The sequence below is a fragment of the Phacochoerus africanus genome, chromosome 1 (assembly GCF_016906955.1).
Source record: "Phacochoerus africanus isolate WHEZ1 chromosome 1, ROS_Pafr_v1, whole genome shotgun sequence".
Lineage (NCBI taxonomy): Eukaryota > Metazoa > Chordata > Mammalia > Artiodactyla > Suidae > Phacochoerus > Phacochoerus africanus.
The window spans coordinates 242,087,041-242,103,643 of NC_062544.1; the positions used below are offsets into that span (position 1 = coordinate 242,087,041).

Genomic DNA, 16,603 nt, shown 5'->3' on the forward strand with positions numbered 1-16,603 from the left:
GTTCTCTAAAAATAGCACTAAGCTGAGAGCATCTTTTACTTTATAGCTCTTCCTCATTGTTTTATCTCTCATGTCACTGTTTATTTCTCTCTGTGCTGTGGAGTTGATCCCAAGAAGTAAAATTTACCTTGCCCTAAATCATGTGGACATTTTCATGGCTACCAGAATAAATCTCTTGGCTACGTGGCTGTAGAAATATCAAACATATCACAAACAAGTCCCGTTCAGAGGAAAAGCACTACTTCAGTACTTCATCCATTTATACAGCCATGTTGAATAACATATGAGATTGTAAAATATTTTCTTTCTTGTTTGTGCTGAAATTATTTTAGTATGTTATAAAAAAAGATACGCAGTAGTTTTAAGGAATTTATTAGGTACTGCCATCATAAATCATTAAAAAAATAAGGCGATGACACATGCAAACACTTTGAACAATCATCAACACATAGCAACATTGAATCTGAACAATTTTGTGTTGTTTTAATGAAAAAAAGAACAAATATTAGTATGAAATCTAAGCACTTCTCTTTAACATTCTTGTCAGTGAATCTACAACTTTCTTGTTTCTCAGGCTATAGATAATTGGATTTAAGAAAGGAATTATGACAGTGTAAAATAGAGAGTCCATCATATCTTGATCATTTTCTTGTGCAGATCCAGGCAGCACATACATGAAAAGAAGAGGCCCATAGTATAAAGAGACAGATAGGAGGTGGGCTCCACAGGTGGAGAAGGCTTTCTTTATGCCTTGTAGAGACCTATTTTTTAAGATTGTAAAGAGAACAGATGTATAGGAGACAAGAACAATGGAAATAGTGAATGCCTGGATTATCCCAGCAAAGATGAATACCATCATATAGTTAATGGAAGGGTCAGTACAGGAAATCTTAAACAGTGGTATAATGTCACAGTAAAAGTGATGTATGATGATAGAATCACAAAAGGTTAATCTGAATAAAAAAGTATTATGAAGTATGGCATGGAAAAGGCCACCTAAAAAAGATAAAATTAACAGCTGGATACATAGTCTATTGGTCATAATCACTGGATACAGTAATGGTTTGCATATGGCCACATAGCGATCATATGCCATAGTTGCCAACAGAAGACATTCTGTGGTTACACAGATTGCAAAGGAAAAAAATTGTATCTTACATTCAGAAAGGGAGATCATTTTACTCTTGGAAAAGAAATTGACCAGCATGTTGGGGGTCACTGTGGATGATAACCAAGTATCCACAAAGGCCAAGTTCCCAAGGAATAAGTACATGGGAATATGAAGGTGAGGGTCATTGCAGATGAGAGCAATCAGACCAATGTTTCCAATGAGAGTGATGAGGTATATCATCAAGAAGAGCAGGAACAGGGGGATTTGCCACTCTGACTGATACTTAAGTCCCGTGAGAACAAACTCTGTCAGTTCTGTTGCATTTTTTGTTTCCATGTGCTTAATAAATGGCCTCTGAAATACAATGCAATAAATGGAAAGTGAATATCTAGCTATAATTTAAAAAAGAAAATTCAGTAAGGGTAATACAAATCAAACCATACCATAGCCTGAATGTCATTATTTTATCTAATCTTACTAAAATAGATGAGAAGTTTTGAGGAAGTTATGTTGGAAAAATGCAATTATTTTAGTTCAAAATATATACAGCCATGAACGTATATAAGGGAGAAAAAAGACATTCTGAACATGAGAAAATTTATGGTGAAAATACTGAAGGGGGTAAATAAATCTTGTTTCAACATGCATGTATCATCAAAGGAAAGATGTTAGAAGGACCTGGATTATAACATGAATTGACGCTACATGAAACTTTACTGAATTTTATTCCTTTGGCATATATGAATATTGAAAATTTTTGAAATAGGAGGTGGCATCATCAAGTGTTTTTTAATTAAATAGGTGTTTGCAGACAATAGCCTTCAGGGAAAATAACATGGTTTCAAAATTACTAATCAGGAAGCTGCAACTATAGTCCCATGATTCTAACACCAGATTACACATCAGAATCTTCTGGGGGAGGTTCTGGGACAAAATATAAATTCTGAGGTGTTATAAAAATTGGTTTAGTAGATCATGAATGTCATCTAGTAGAATGCATTTTTAAAATTCTTCCTAGGTGATTAAAATATATATGAAACACTTATTCTCTATGTGAATTTTTTGGGACGATGAGGAATTAAAGATAACTGTTCAAATAAATCAGAACATAGAGTCATTTGAGCTGGCAAAATATCAGATGTGAAGGGGTGCTTAGGAAACAGAGAATCACTTGATGATTTAGTAGATCATCTATTAGTATGCATTTTAAAAATGCTTCCTAGGCGATTACACTGTTGCAAAATTCTTATTTTCTGCCTGATTTATCTTTGGGATGATGAGGAATTAAAGATAATCATTCAAATAAATAAGAACAGAGTCACTTGCACTGGTGACATAGTAGATATGAAGGGGTTACTAAAGAGAGAATCACTTGATGACTCAGTAGAAAGTCACTAAATATGAAGATGAAAACTCAAATGAAGTGGCAAGTTTTTGCAAGGAGCATTCCCCACATCCATGTGATACATCCTTAGCATTATGATTCTACAAATGCTTAATAGGGATAATCATTTGGTAATCACTGAAGTGGCTAAAAGCCAAGTATGTATATCCTACCCATTGGACAAAGTGCACAAAGTAAAGAGCAGGAAGGCATGAAAATGAACTTGAAGAAGTTATAGTAAAGACATTACCAATGGATACACATCATTTATTAGATAGATACCATGATTGTCTTTTCTACCACATTAGTCTTGGTGGCAGATGAAAGCTGTCATCCACTGAACTTGCCAAAAACTCTAGAAACTGATTTTAATCTTGCACTGAGAGTGAGGGGACTAAATCTAGGGTGAGCAACTCAAACTCACCTAACTGTATTTGCAATATAAAGAGGGGAGAAAGAAGTCAAATGTGGACCAAAGAGATTTTTTTTTGTCTTTTTGCCATTTCTTGGGCCGCTCCTGCGGCATATGGAGGTTCCCAGGCTAGGGGTCCAATCGGAGCTGTAGCTGCCAGCCTACGCCAGAGCCACAGCAACACAGGATCTGAGCCGCGTCTGCGACCTACACCACAGCTCACGGCAACGCCAGAACCTTGACCCACTGAGCAAGGGCAGGGATCGAACCCGCAACCTCATGGTTCCTAGTCGGATTCGTTGACCACTGCGCCACGACAGGAACTCCCAAAGAGATTTTTGGTTGCAAGTCAACCAGGCATACAAGACACCAAAATGCATTCTGTCCCCAAGACAGTGGCATTGTCAATGTGAGTTGTGACATTTGAGATCAACTCTTATTGAGCTGGAGTTGGAACAAGATTTTGGGTTTTGGCTATCTAGTTTCATTCTCTGTGTCTTACCCACTTCACCAGTGAATTTCTCCAACTACCCCAGCATTTCCGTGTTTGAGCCAATTTCCATTCAGTTTACTCTTCGTGTCTTGCAACCCAGAGCTCTGGCTTACTCAAAAGGAGAAAAGGAAAGGCCAGAAAAAGCTACTGAGCAGAGTGATCAGAAAAGCAGGAGGGAATTGGAAAACTGAGACTTGAGACCTTAGAGGAATATTCAGGAAAGATAAGGCAAGTATAGTGCCTCAGGCAAAATAAATCTTCTGATGAGATAACAATGGAACAGAGATCACTGTGGGAAATAAGAGACACTCAGTGGCTTTAGTGAGAGCAGTTTGCATTTTCTGATAGAGTTGAAGTCATAGAATAATGAGAAATGAATAAGAAGAAAGTGGCACAGCAGTGAGAGAATGAAATAAAGTGTCTCAGATGTGGAGGACAGATGTGGATTTCTTATCTTGTAGAACAATGTCATGAAAGTTCTCAGAAAAGAGAGAGGCAGGCATTGAAAGGAAAGAGGATGAGGAATGTAATGGGAAATTTGGAAGGTTAAAAAAAAAGAAGAAGACAAAGAAAAAAGGGACCAGAGATAGGTAAGTGTAGGAAAGACAAGGCAGTGAAGAGGAAGAGAGGAATTATCAAAGAAAGGATGAGGATGAAATAAAGGGAAAGGCTTAAAGGTGGGGCATAAATATTTGTCTTAAATCTGATTTTCATTAAAAATTGTAAGCACTGGGAATCCTTTCTTTATCTTTCATTCAAAATCCCAAGTTTATTTTCTTATGAAATAGAGGCATTCATTTTCCTTTTACTTTATAAATTTGTATCGTTAATAAATGTGCTACCACTGCCTAGTATCTTTATTATTACTGTGATGAAAGCTGGCTTTCTTTAGAAATCCTGCTGGGTTTACTTGATGGCTTTGCCTCCTCTCTAGTTTTATAGAAGGAAAAAAATCGAGCCCAGTCCTACAATATTAAAGCAGGAAATATAAACAATGGAAATAGCTTCAGTTGTAATATGTATATTTATTTGAATTGCCTTCCTACCATCCAAATCCTAAATAACTAAATAATCAAAATTTCAATTTAATATGTGGTTATTTACAAAGTAATATTGTGGTGTATATTTATATATACACAAGATATACAGCTTTTCTGTGTGTTTGAATGTATATGTATGTATGCATATATTGTGTGTATATACAAATATACAACCATTTTCATTATATGTATGAAAATATATGTCAATGAAATTATTTTATTTTCCAAAATTAAAATGTATGTCAACAAAATTGTTTTAATTTCCAAAGAAATTACTGTCAGAATTGGGTTAAAGGATATAGAGGTGACAATTTAAGTGATTTTTCTTGAAATTTGATCAGAGCATGTGATTAATTTAAAGGAATTTATGGTTTGAACAGAATTGTCAGAAAGATTTCTTATATAGGAAACATTGTGACCTAACTCTCTAAACTCACCTTTAATTTCTTTAACACTCTATTTCACCAAAATTTATCCTGTGGAGTCATTATGATTATTCTAATCAGATGATTGTATATTATTAAAGAGTAAAATATAGTCTTAGCTTTTACTCATAAAAGAAAAATATACGGATTATCCCTTATAGGTTTTCCATTTTCAAATGCTTCATTTGGCATTTTGTTGACCTAATCAAAACTATTATGAATTTAACAGTATTTTAACTTTCTATAAAAATATGGTGAATATTATAGAAATCATTCTCTCTTACCAATAGCTAGTAAATGGTTGAGATCCTTTTAGTATTCACTTTCTGAGGTAGAAAATAATATAACAGCATTGCACTGCCAGTTACATAGGCAGCAATAGTTTACACACTGATTCATTTTGGAGGCTTCATTATCCAAGCTCAAGAAAATATTAACTTACATGAATTTGTTTTGAACACAAGAGATGACCAATTGTACAACTCTCTGCTTTTGCCAGAAGAGGAAGGAAGGAAGAGTTGAAATTCTCCTGATAATACCCATGGACTCCCATTAGGACAAACCTGAGCTTTTCTCTTGGGCATTGTTGGACTTGGACATTTTTGAGAAATCCAGGTGGTTCCACAGGGCATTCATTACAGGCTCTGAAATCATGAACAGCAGTCATTATAGACAGATCCAGTTTTAACAACTGGAGTTGTACCTTGTGCCATTACTTTCCACTGCAGATAGCACTCTGACATGTTTATTCAAACCCCAGGGTATCTATAAATTTTGGTGCTCTGATGACTGATCAGTATGAGCTTGTCTGAGCTAATCACACACGATTTTAAGGAGACCAAGGTTCTAGAGTCCCTTCAGCTGGCAACTTTAAAAAAGTTGACTTTCCCTTGTAAGTGTATCTCTGTTCCAGATCTAAATGATCAGAGAGAACCTAGGTTATTGGAAAAGCACAACATGATAAATGGGACTTGCAGAGAGGGATGAAGGAGGAGCCAGGTGGGGTCAGAGAGGCCAGCATACATGAGTAACACAGTATCTGGGGGCTAGGTGATGGAGTTTGTTTTCTACCTTAATTTAGAGGAAAATTATTGAGGGACTAATGTCTTCAGATTTGTTTTTTGTGCAATAACACAGTTGTCAGTGAACACTTGTTCAGAAAAGAAACAGTAGTTTTATTTCTGACATTTTGATGTCATATCTGAATAGAAAAAAAAATGTTTACTCTCCACTTGGGACTTCCTTGGATAGATAGGAATGGAGCAACAGCATCATTTCCACTATTCTGCTTCCTTACAATTTTAATGGGGAAGTCCAAACTACAAGATAAAATAAGTGTGGAGTGGGGAATGTGATGTGCAGAGGTTAGGTTCCACATAATCAGCAGTGGACTTAACTACACTGACCCCTTCATTTCTGTGTAATTACTGTCTAAATCATTCAGTTGCTTCTCTGTGAGCCAAAAGTTCTGTATCGCTGCTTTCAATATGGGCAGTCTTTGCAATTTTAGTCATTTTAGTAGGTAACATGTCTTTGTGCTTCATTTGCATTTCATTACTGGCTGATTATGTAGAGCCTCTTTTTGCATTCTACTTTAATATCTGTTTATCTTTTTTGGGGAGGTGTTTGTCCAGGTATTTTACCCAATCTTTAATTGGATTATTTATCTTTGGATTATAAGTTTGGGAGAGCTTCATATATCCTCTACAGAAGCTTTTATCAGATTTGTAAATATTATAAAAATCACACTAGTCTGTTATATTGATAACATTATGCTGATTGGTCTTCGTGAGCAAGAGGTAATACTTATTGGTAAGACATTTATAAGAAAGAAGTGGTAAACAAATCTGACAACAATTTATGGATCTTCAACCTCAGGGAACTACTTTATGGGTCCAAATATATAGACCAGGCTGAGATAACCCTTCTAAAGTGAAGGATAAGTTGATACTCTGGCCCTGGAACCAAAAGAGAGGCACAACACATAATGTGCCTCTGTGAATTTTGGAGGCAATATTAGCCTTATTTGGATGAGTTACTCCAATCCATTTACCAAGTTACTGGGAGCTACTTTTGTGTGGGGGTCAGAGCTAGAGAAGGTTTTTCCACATGTCTAGGCTGCAGTGCAAGCTGTTCTGCCACTTGGGCCACATCCAGCATAACCAGTAGGGTTGCAACAGCAGTGGCAGATGCTCAGGTCCTTTAATGGGCCTTAAAAGGTGGATAACACTACAAGCCCTTAGACGTTTGCGCAAAGCACTGTCATCTCCTGGATAACTACCATACTTTAGAGAAGCAGCTGTTGGCCTGCTAATGGGCCTTAGTAGCAAACAAATGATTACCTGTGAGCTGCCAATTTGCATGGTACCAGAGCTGCCTTTGACAGACTAAATGTTATCTGACCCACTATCCATAAATTTGGGTAGGCACAGAAGCATTCCTTCATCAAATGGAAGTAGTATAAACTTGATCAAGCACAAACAGGCCCTGAAAGCACAGCTTGGTTACATGAAGAAGTGATCCAAATGTTATTGGCCTCCCCCCCTGCTACAAAGACTTCTGTCTCCCAGACTATCCCTGAGGCCACTTAGGGAGTCCTGTATGGTGAGTTAACAGAGAAGAGAAGACTGGGGCATGATTTACAGATGGTCCTGCATGATATGCTGGCACCATCACGAAGAGGAAGCTGTTGCACTAGAGCTCCTCTCTGTGATATTCCAGGAGGAGAGCTGTGAAGGGAGCACCTTCCCATTGGAAGAACTTCAAGCATTGCATTGAGTTTTCCCCTTAATTTGGAAGGAGAACTGGGCAGATGTAGGATCATATACCAATACATCACCTGTGGCCAGTTGTTGATTTGATGTTCAGGGACTTTGAAGGAATATGGCTGGAAAATGATGGCAAGGAAATATAGGAAGAGTTATGGTAGTAATTCTCTCGAATGGGCAAAAAAACATGAAGATATTTCTGCTTTATGTGCTTACCAAAAAATGTGACCTCAGCAGAAAAGGATTTTATCATCAAGTGATGAAGTTATAGAAACTAGTCAGTCTTTCTCAGGCAATCTCTGACACCACTCAACGGACTCATAAACAAAGAGACCAGGGAGGCAGGGATAGAGATTTTGCATGGAATCAACACCTTTGACTTCCACTTACTAGAGCCAACCTGACTCGGACCACTCCTGAGATCCCCATCTGCCAGTAGCAGAGACCATCATTGAGTTCCTGATGTGGCACCATTGATTGGAGCGATCAACTAGATACATGGTGGCAACTTTATTAGTTTGGAGAACTTCAACCATGAAAGTAGAAGTGTTTGTTGTTATTGGAATAGACACTCATTCTAGATATATGCACTTCCCTGATATCAATGCTTCTGCCAAAATTATCATCCTTGGTCCTATAAAATTCCTTAGCCACTGTCATAGTATTCCTAACCACCCTAATTCTGATCAAAGAATTCACTTCACAGTAAAACAGTTGTGGCAATGTGCCCATGCTTGTGGAATTCACTGGTCTTTCCTCACATCACACTGTTTTGAAGCACAAAGTTTGACAGAATTTGGAGCAGCCCTCTTAAAGACTCAGTTGTAGCAGAACCAGATATCAATATCTTGCAAGGCTAGGGCAAAGATCTCCAGAAGACTGAGAATTTATGAACCAATTTCTAGTACTTGGTACTGTTCCTACTATGGCTAGGATTCTTGGATCTAGGAATCAAAGGGCAACAGTCACTATTGCTCCTAATACCCCACTACAAAATATTTGTTTCCTGTTCTCATCAGTTTATTCCCTACTGGTCTTGAGGTATCACTCCCAGAGGGAGGAGGGCTTGCCCCAGGACTCACAGCAATGATTCATTTGGGATAAAAGTTGGCTGCCACTCAGTCCCTTTAGTTCCACATTCCTTTGAATCATCAGACAACGTAGAGTGTTAATATACTGGCTGAGATGATTTATGATAGCTAACGAGGGGAAGCTCAATTAGAGCTCCACAGAATGAGTAAGGAAGTATACATCTGGAATACAGACGTTCCTCAATGGTGTCTCTTAGCATTTTCAATCCTGTAATGAAGGTCAATGGAAAACTTCAACAAAGCAGTGCAGACGGTTGCTCTAATGGACTAGATTCTTCAAAAATGAAAGGTTACCCTACCAAGTGAAAAACCATGTGCAGCTGTGGTGCTTGCTGAAGGACAGCCAGTACCTGTCACTTTCTGTCCTCTGTCTCTAGCTTTACAGGGACCTTCTCATCCTTTGTAATTCTGTGAGCCATTATCTCATAATAGATGTCTTGAGATGGTAGAGAGATGATGGAGATAGATCAGTCTTTTTGGTTCTGTTACTCTGTATAAACAGGACTAAAAGAAACTCATTGTACATTTAGTGAACTTATTTTGTCTTGAAAATTATGGGAAATATCATGAGGCAACTGTGGACTATTGCTCTAAAGATTCTCACTACCTTCTCAGAATAGGCAAGCATTACAGCATAAGGAACAGCTTCATATGTGAAATTTTTTTGAAAATCATGCTCTAAAACTGATCTAGCTTGATAATTATTTTTCAAAAGGAATTGTGATGCCTCTCATTAACCTTACTAAAAGCAGGCAATGAAGTTTTGATTGGCTATCACCACTATCAATTGTGAAAAAATTAATTTTTCATTAAACAAAAAAGTCATTTTTAAAGAGTCCACAATACTTCATCTTTTAAAATGTATGCCTCATCTGTGTCCTTTTGTCTAAAAGTGGGAGGTGAGAATAAAATGAGGGTGGAAACTTTCAGAATATTTTCAAAGTGCTGAGTAAGTAGGGAATAGAGGATATGTAGACACTCCTTTCTGTCTGCTCTCTAAATATCTTGATACTATAACAGTTTTGCTTTACTGATTATTTTAACTCATGGCGTCTTAGCTTAGGCTGCTATGTAGAATATCATAGATCGTTTGGCCTTATGTCACAGACAAATATTTTTTACATTCTGGAGGACAGGAAGCTCGGGAAGGAGTAGCCCACAGATCCTCTACCTGGTGTGAACTTGCTTTCGGGCCTGCAGCAGGCTGCCTTCTCACATAGCCTCTCCTGGCTGAATACCCCTGTAGAGAGAGAGAGCTCTCTTGTCTCTTTATCTTCTTATAAGGAAATTAATTCCATCATGAAAGCCTTACCCTTATGACCTTATCTAAGAATAATTACCTCCTGAAACCTCACTTCAAATGTTGCCACATTCAACAGTTAAAACTTCAATTTATAATTTGAGGGGACCCCAACATTCAGTCCCCCAGTGGTTTGCACTGTGTAGACCCATCAGTCTAAAGTCTTTTTCCTAGAGGTTGATAATTTCCAGATCACTTAGCTATTTTTCTGTAGTTTTTTTTTTTTATTTCTCCCTTATCAGAGTTATAGCTCTATGCCTTTTCATTTTTATAGCCTTTTGGTGTCATCTCCTTTTTGCAGACAATCAAGTTGTAGCCTCTCTTACTTCTGATGTCTGCCACCCTTGTGGCTGAACTTGGTTTGGGGGCTTTCTGTAGGCTTCCTGATTGGAGGGAATGCCCACTGGTAGGAGGGGCTGATTCCCATCCCTCTAGAGGGTGGGGCTTTGTCTATAGATGAGATTAGAGGAGGCTCTGTGCCTGGGATGTCTTTAGACAGACTATTTACTAATGGGTAGGGCTGTGATCCCACCTGGATTATTGTTTGGCTTGGGGCTTCTCAGCACTGATAGGTGGGGCCAGACTTTCTCAAAATGGCCACCTCCAGAGGAACACATGCCAATGAATATTCCCAAGATCTTTGCCTTTAATGTCTTTCCCCCACAGCAAACGACAGTCACGCCCTATTTTCCCAGGAGATCCTCCAAGAACTGCAGTCAGGTCCAACCCATATTCCCATGGAGTCTCTGCTTTACCCTCGGACTCAGTGCACATGAAAACCTTCATGCGCCTTTCAAGAATGGGGTCTCGGAGTTCCCGTCGTGGCGCAGTGGTTAATGAATCCGACTAGGAACCATGAGGTTGCAGGTTCGGTTCCTGCCCTTGCTCAGTGGGTTAACGATCCGGCGTTGCTGTGAGCTGTGGTGTAGGTTGCGGATGCGGCTCAGATCCTGTGTTGCTGTGGCTCTGGCGTAGGCCGGCAGCTACAGCTCCAATTCGACCCCTAGCCTGGGAACCTCCATATGCCATGGGAGCGGCCCAAGAAATGGCAAAAAAAAAAAAAAAAAAAAAGAATGGGGTCTCCATTTCCCCCAGTCATGTGGAGTTTCTGTGCACAAGTCCCTCAGGCCTTCAATGCCAGATGCTCCAGTGGCTCTTTCTCCCAATGCCAGATCCCCAGGCATGGGGACCTTATATGGGGCTCAGAACTCTCACTCCTATAGGTGTGTCTTTGTGATACAGTTATTTTCCAGTCTGTGGGCTTCCAGCTCAGCAAGTATGGGGTTGCTTATATCACATAATCACCCTTCCTACCTCTTGATGCGGCCCCCACTTTGTCTTCTGGAGTAGGATATCTTTTTGAAAGTTTCCAGTGCATTTGGTTGAAGGTTGTTCAGAATTTGCTTGTAATTTTGTTGTTTTTATGAGAGAAAGTGAGCTCTAGACCTTCTATTCCACCATCTTAATCCCATCCTATCTCTCTTTCTCATCCTTTCACCTAATAGTAACTGCTTGCATCGGAGAACAAAATAAGACACACAGCTATGAGCATTCAAGATATTTAAGGAGAATTCCTGTTAGGGCTCAGCAGTAAGGAACCCAACTAGTATCCCTGACAATATCAGCTTGATCTCAACCTCGTCCAGTGCGTTAAAGGATCCAGCGTTACCATGAGCTGCAATGTATTTCCTGACGCAGCTTGTATCCCAAGTTGCTGTGCCTGTGGTGTAGGCCAGCAGCTGCAGCTGCCTGCACTGTGTGGTCCCAAATCAAGTTTTTACATTACTAAATCAGAAGCTCTGGCGATGACACCCATCAATCTGTGTTTTTTGTAAGCTCTCCAGGTGATTCCTTTGTTCACTGAATGTTGAGAAATGTTATTTTAAAAACACTAAAAAGAGAGAGAAAGCCTGTACAAGGGAGGTTTGACACATTGTTAATACATGTACTAAATAAGATTTTACCATAATCAACAACCAGAATTTAGTTACACAGTTCTAGTTTTGTTTTTGGTTCTTGTTTTTGTTTTGATCATGCCCACAGCACGTGGAAGTTCCTCGGCCAGGGTTCAAACCGATGCCATAGCCACAACCCAAATCACTGTAGAGACAATGCCAGATCCTTAATCAGTTGCACCACAAGGGAACTCCTACACAGTTCTAGTTTTAATTGATATTGGTTTTTACCTTGTTCTAATTCTGTTGGTTCTATGAACACACAATCCTACTTGTGTTGTTTCTCTGAATACACCCTATGATAATTTTGTCCACAAGCTCTTGACATCTTATTAGATGTCTTACTTTCTAGAAGGTATTTTTAAGATGATGAGAAAACTCATATATGCATGTATGTAAAGTGAGAGGAATTATGCTCTTTTTAATCTTTAGCTTAATAAAATGAATATAATTTCATAAAAAAGAGTATTTCAAGTATTGTATTTATATATCCAAAAGATGACTTAATCCAAAATTATCAGTGTTCCAGATAACAGGGTGAATGTAGCAAAATGATATCATCTTTTATACCTAAATAACTGTTAAACAATACATAGTACCTCTTTAAAAGAATCAGCAGAATGTCATCTCCAAAATGCTCACTTTTCACAAGTGTATATTTTACCTCTTTCCCAACATGCCACTGAAATGACAAAAATAATGTACAAAATGAATCTATGAGAAATAAGTTGGATCACATCATGTGACCAGATTTTGGTAATTTCTGCAAGGCGTAAAATAGTTGAGATTGTACTGAAGGTCAAAACAGAGCAGAGGAATCTGTAGATCATACATCTATACTAGAAGGCTACAAGGAAGTCTGTGTTTCTTAGAGGCCGCCGACAGTCTGTTCTGTACTCACCAAGCTAAGGTAGGTCTTGACAGGGTGGATGTCCCACGTGTATACTCAAAGTTTGACATCAAACTTCTCACTCAAAGTAAGATCCACTAGGAAACAGTCCTAGTGAAGGCAGAAGAAATGCACATCAGGTGCTTGTACTTTCAGTTAGTCAAGGGGTAATTATATTGTGTGAGAAAGCAAAAATCTCAGTAATAGACAGGGAAATATCTGAACAATGGAAACTTTCTAAAGCAGTAACAATCAACAACTAGGGACATATGCAATAACAATAATTCTTTAGGGAGAAAGATTAAGAGCAACTCAAATGTGATCAATCCTATTACTTTTTCCAGGACTTTGGGACAATCCCTTTGAGAAATAAAAATTAGGCAGATGCCCAGGTCTCATCTTGTGACCTGCACCTCCAGGAATATAGAGATATCATGATTGTTTTAAAGACTTGTATCTTTAAAGAAAATTTCTATTTTTATTACAGTATAGCTGAGTTAAAGTGTTGAGTGAATTTCTGCTGTACAGCATAGTGAGCCAGATATTATGTATCTTCTTCTTTCATACAATCATCTCTCATGTTCCACCCCAAGAGACTTGACATAGTTCCCTGTGCTGTACAGAAGGACCTCAGTGCTTACACATTCCAAATGCAATAGTTTACATCTGCCAGCCCCTGAAAACCCCATCCATCCCACTTCCTCCATCTTCCCCCTAGTGACCACATGTATTCTTTCTCTGTCTGTAATCTATTTCTGTTTTGTCAATAGAATAATTAGTTCCATATTTTAGATTCCACATATGAGTGACAACATACTGTATTTGACTATCTCTTTCTGATTTACTTCACTCAGTACGAGAATCTCTAGAGGCATTCATGTTGTTGCAAATGGCATTATTTCATTCCTTTTTACAACTGAGTAGTATTCTATCAGTTATATGCACCACATTGTCTTAAGCCAATCATCTGTGAATGGACATTTAAGTAGTTTCCATATCTTGGCAAATGAATATTGCTGCACTTAACATAGAGTTACATGTATACTTTTGAATGAAAGTTTTGTCCAGATATGTGACCAGGAGTTGAATTGCTGGATTATATGGTAGTTCTATATTTAGTTTTCTGAGGAATCTCCCCTAGTGGTTGTTCCAATTTATGTTTCCACCAACAGTGAAGGAAAGTTTCTTTTTCTCCACACAGTCTCCAGCACTTGTTATTTATGGACTTGTAAATAATGACCATTCTGACTAAGGTGAGGTGATACTTCATTGTCATTTTGATTTGCATTTCTCTAATAATGAGTGATGTTGAGCATTTTTCATGTGCTTACTAGCCAAACATATGTCGTCTTTGGAGAAATGTCTCTTTATGTTTGAAGAATCAATATTGTCAAAATGACTATGACCCAAAACCATCTACAGATTCACTATAATCCATATCAAATTATCAAGGACATTCTTCACAGACTAGAACAAAATACTTCAAAATTTGTATGGAAACATGAAAGATCCCAAAGAGCCAAAGAACTATTGAAAAAGAAAAATGGAACTGGAAGCATCAAGCTTCCTGACTTCAGACTATACTACAAAGTTATAGTCATCCAAACCATAAGGTAATAGCACAAAAACAGAAATATAGTCAATGGGACAGGACAGGAAGCCCAGAAATAAACCCAAGCACCCATGGTCAACTAATCTTTGAGAAAGGAGGCAGGAACATACAGTGGAAGAAAGATAATTCCTTTAATAATTGGTGCTGCAAAAAACAGACAGCTACATGTAAAACGATGAAATTAGAACATTCTCTCACACCACACACACACACACACACACACACACAAAACCTCCTTAGTTGTGACATGATATTTTGTCATACTCTGTGCCAGGACCCAGTCATAATTATAAGAAGAATAATTCATGTTAAGTGTTCCTGTTGTTGCTCAGCTGCTTAAGAACATGACTAGTATCCATGAGGATGTGGGTTTGATCCCTGGCCTCACTCAGTGGGTTAAAGACCTGGCATTGCCACAAGCTGCGATGGAGATCTCAGATACACCTCGGATCCATTGTTGCTGTGGCACTGGATAACACCTCAGCTCCAATTCGATCCCTAGCCTGAGACCTTCCATATGCTTTAGGTGTGGCTCTAAAAAAAAGAAAAGGAAAGAATATTTCACTTTGGGACTGCGATATGTGTGATTTTCATAAAAGAAATTTAAAAATGGAGCTGCCATGCAGCAGTCATCCCAAGCCAATAATTTCTCTGGGCTTATTATCAGGTAAGAAAGAGAGATACCCACTTACACAAGCTATATATTTGTGCCTTCAATCATTTTCATATTGCACATATTTCACAAATTCCTATTTAGGAACTCAAGTCTGTAAGCTACTGTGCTACCTACTGCAAAACACAGAAACCTTATACATTGTCATCTAAAAAATCTTATAGACTAAAATATATCATATTATCATACATGGCCAAGTGGGGCCAAGAAGAATAAATAAACTGGCAAATGCTTGAAATCAGTGAGCATTCCTATCTTCTTTGAGAGGATCTGTGAATGTATCTTGGAAGTTGTAACATTTGAGAGAGAGATTGAGAAAATGATACCCGGTCAATGTTAAATGAAGATGGAGCATTTGAGTGGAGAGGATTCTCTGTGGAGGGACCTCTGTGAGCAAAAGCTTGAACCGGTCAGAGAGAGAGGTTTGTCCAGAAGGCTTTCAGTAACTCAGTTTGGGTATAATGTAGAGTCCACAGGAGAATTGTGGAGGAAAGGCCTTCTAATTTAAACTAAGTTAAATCAAGATTTTCTTTGAAAGGATTTCAAATAATGTCAGAGGGAACAAATGCCAAGTGAAGTTTAAATCAATCAATCAATAATGTGATAGTACCTGTTATATTCCTTTTTTCTCTTTTTTAGTTCTTAGAAGAGTGAAACCATTTCCTTCCTGTTCTGCCATTTATCTTTTCCCCATGCCCATTGCTACTTCGTACTTTGATCTAAATTTTAGCCCTCAAAATTAGTGAAGATATTCAGAATACCCAGCAACAAACAACATAGGCAGAAAGGGCCTCAGAAGGCATCACAGACAATGAGATGGAACGCTAGGCTTCTAGCTCCTCATAGAAGCACACAGAGTTAAGAGCATCCTCTTATGGTTTCGCCTGACCTTCACTGTCTTAAACCCCTTATCATGTTGTCCTCATTGCTTTCTTATTCTGTTTATTTCTCTGTTGGACATGAGAGATGGATCTCTGGGAAGTGGATTCACCATGAACCAAATATAAGATCTTTGGATGGTGGGCAAAATTTCTAGAATTTATGTTTTTTCACTCAACTACAAATATGCCCACTCTGTGGAGCTAAATTTGGAATGACTCTTCAGGCTGTACAGCTATATCAAGTACCTCAAACTCAAGTACCTTTCAGAGGCACAGCACTATTTTAATGCTTCACAACTTTTTAATAATTGTACTTATCAAGCCACAATGAAAAATATAAAGACACGTAAAATATTTTCAATTTAATTTCTGCTGAAGTTAATTTAGTGTGGCATGAACACTTGATGAAATGGCCTCTCTGTTTTGCAAAACATACACAAGTATTTTGAAGAATTTATGAGGCACTGACATTTGAAGTCATTAAAGTAACAGGACAATTATGATGAAAGAAAATGTTAAGCACTAATCTACAAATAACAATATGTAATCTGTACAAGTTTGTTTTCTTT

At 38.1% G+C, this 16,603-nt stretch overlaps 1 protein-coding gene across 1 annotated transcript; it reads right to left on the minus strand.

Annotated features, from left to right (window-relative positions):
* Positions 1-517: 517 nt before the first annotated feature.
* Positions 518-1,486, minus strand: LOC125113413 (olfactory receptor 5H8-like). The gene has a single exon (XM_047756103.1). The coding sequence runs from the start codon at positions 1,445-1,447 to the stop codon at positions 518-520; it is 930 nt and encodes a 309-aa protein (XP_047612059.1). The 5' UTR covers positions 1,448-1,486.
* Between the last annotated feature and the right edge of the window lie 15,117 nt (positions 1,487-16,603).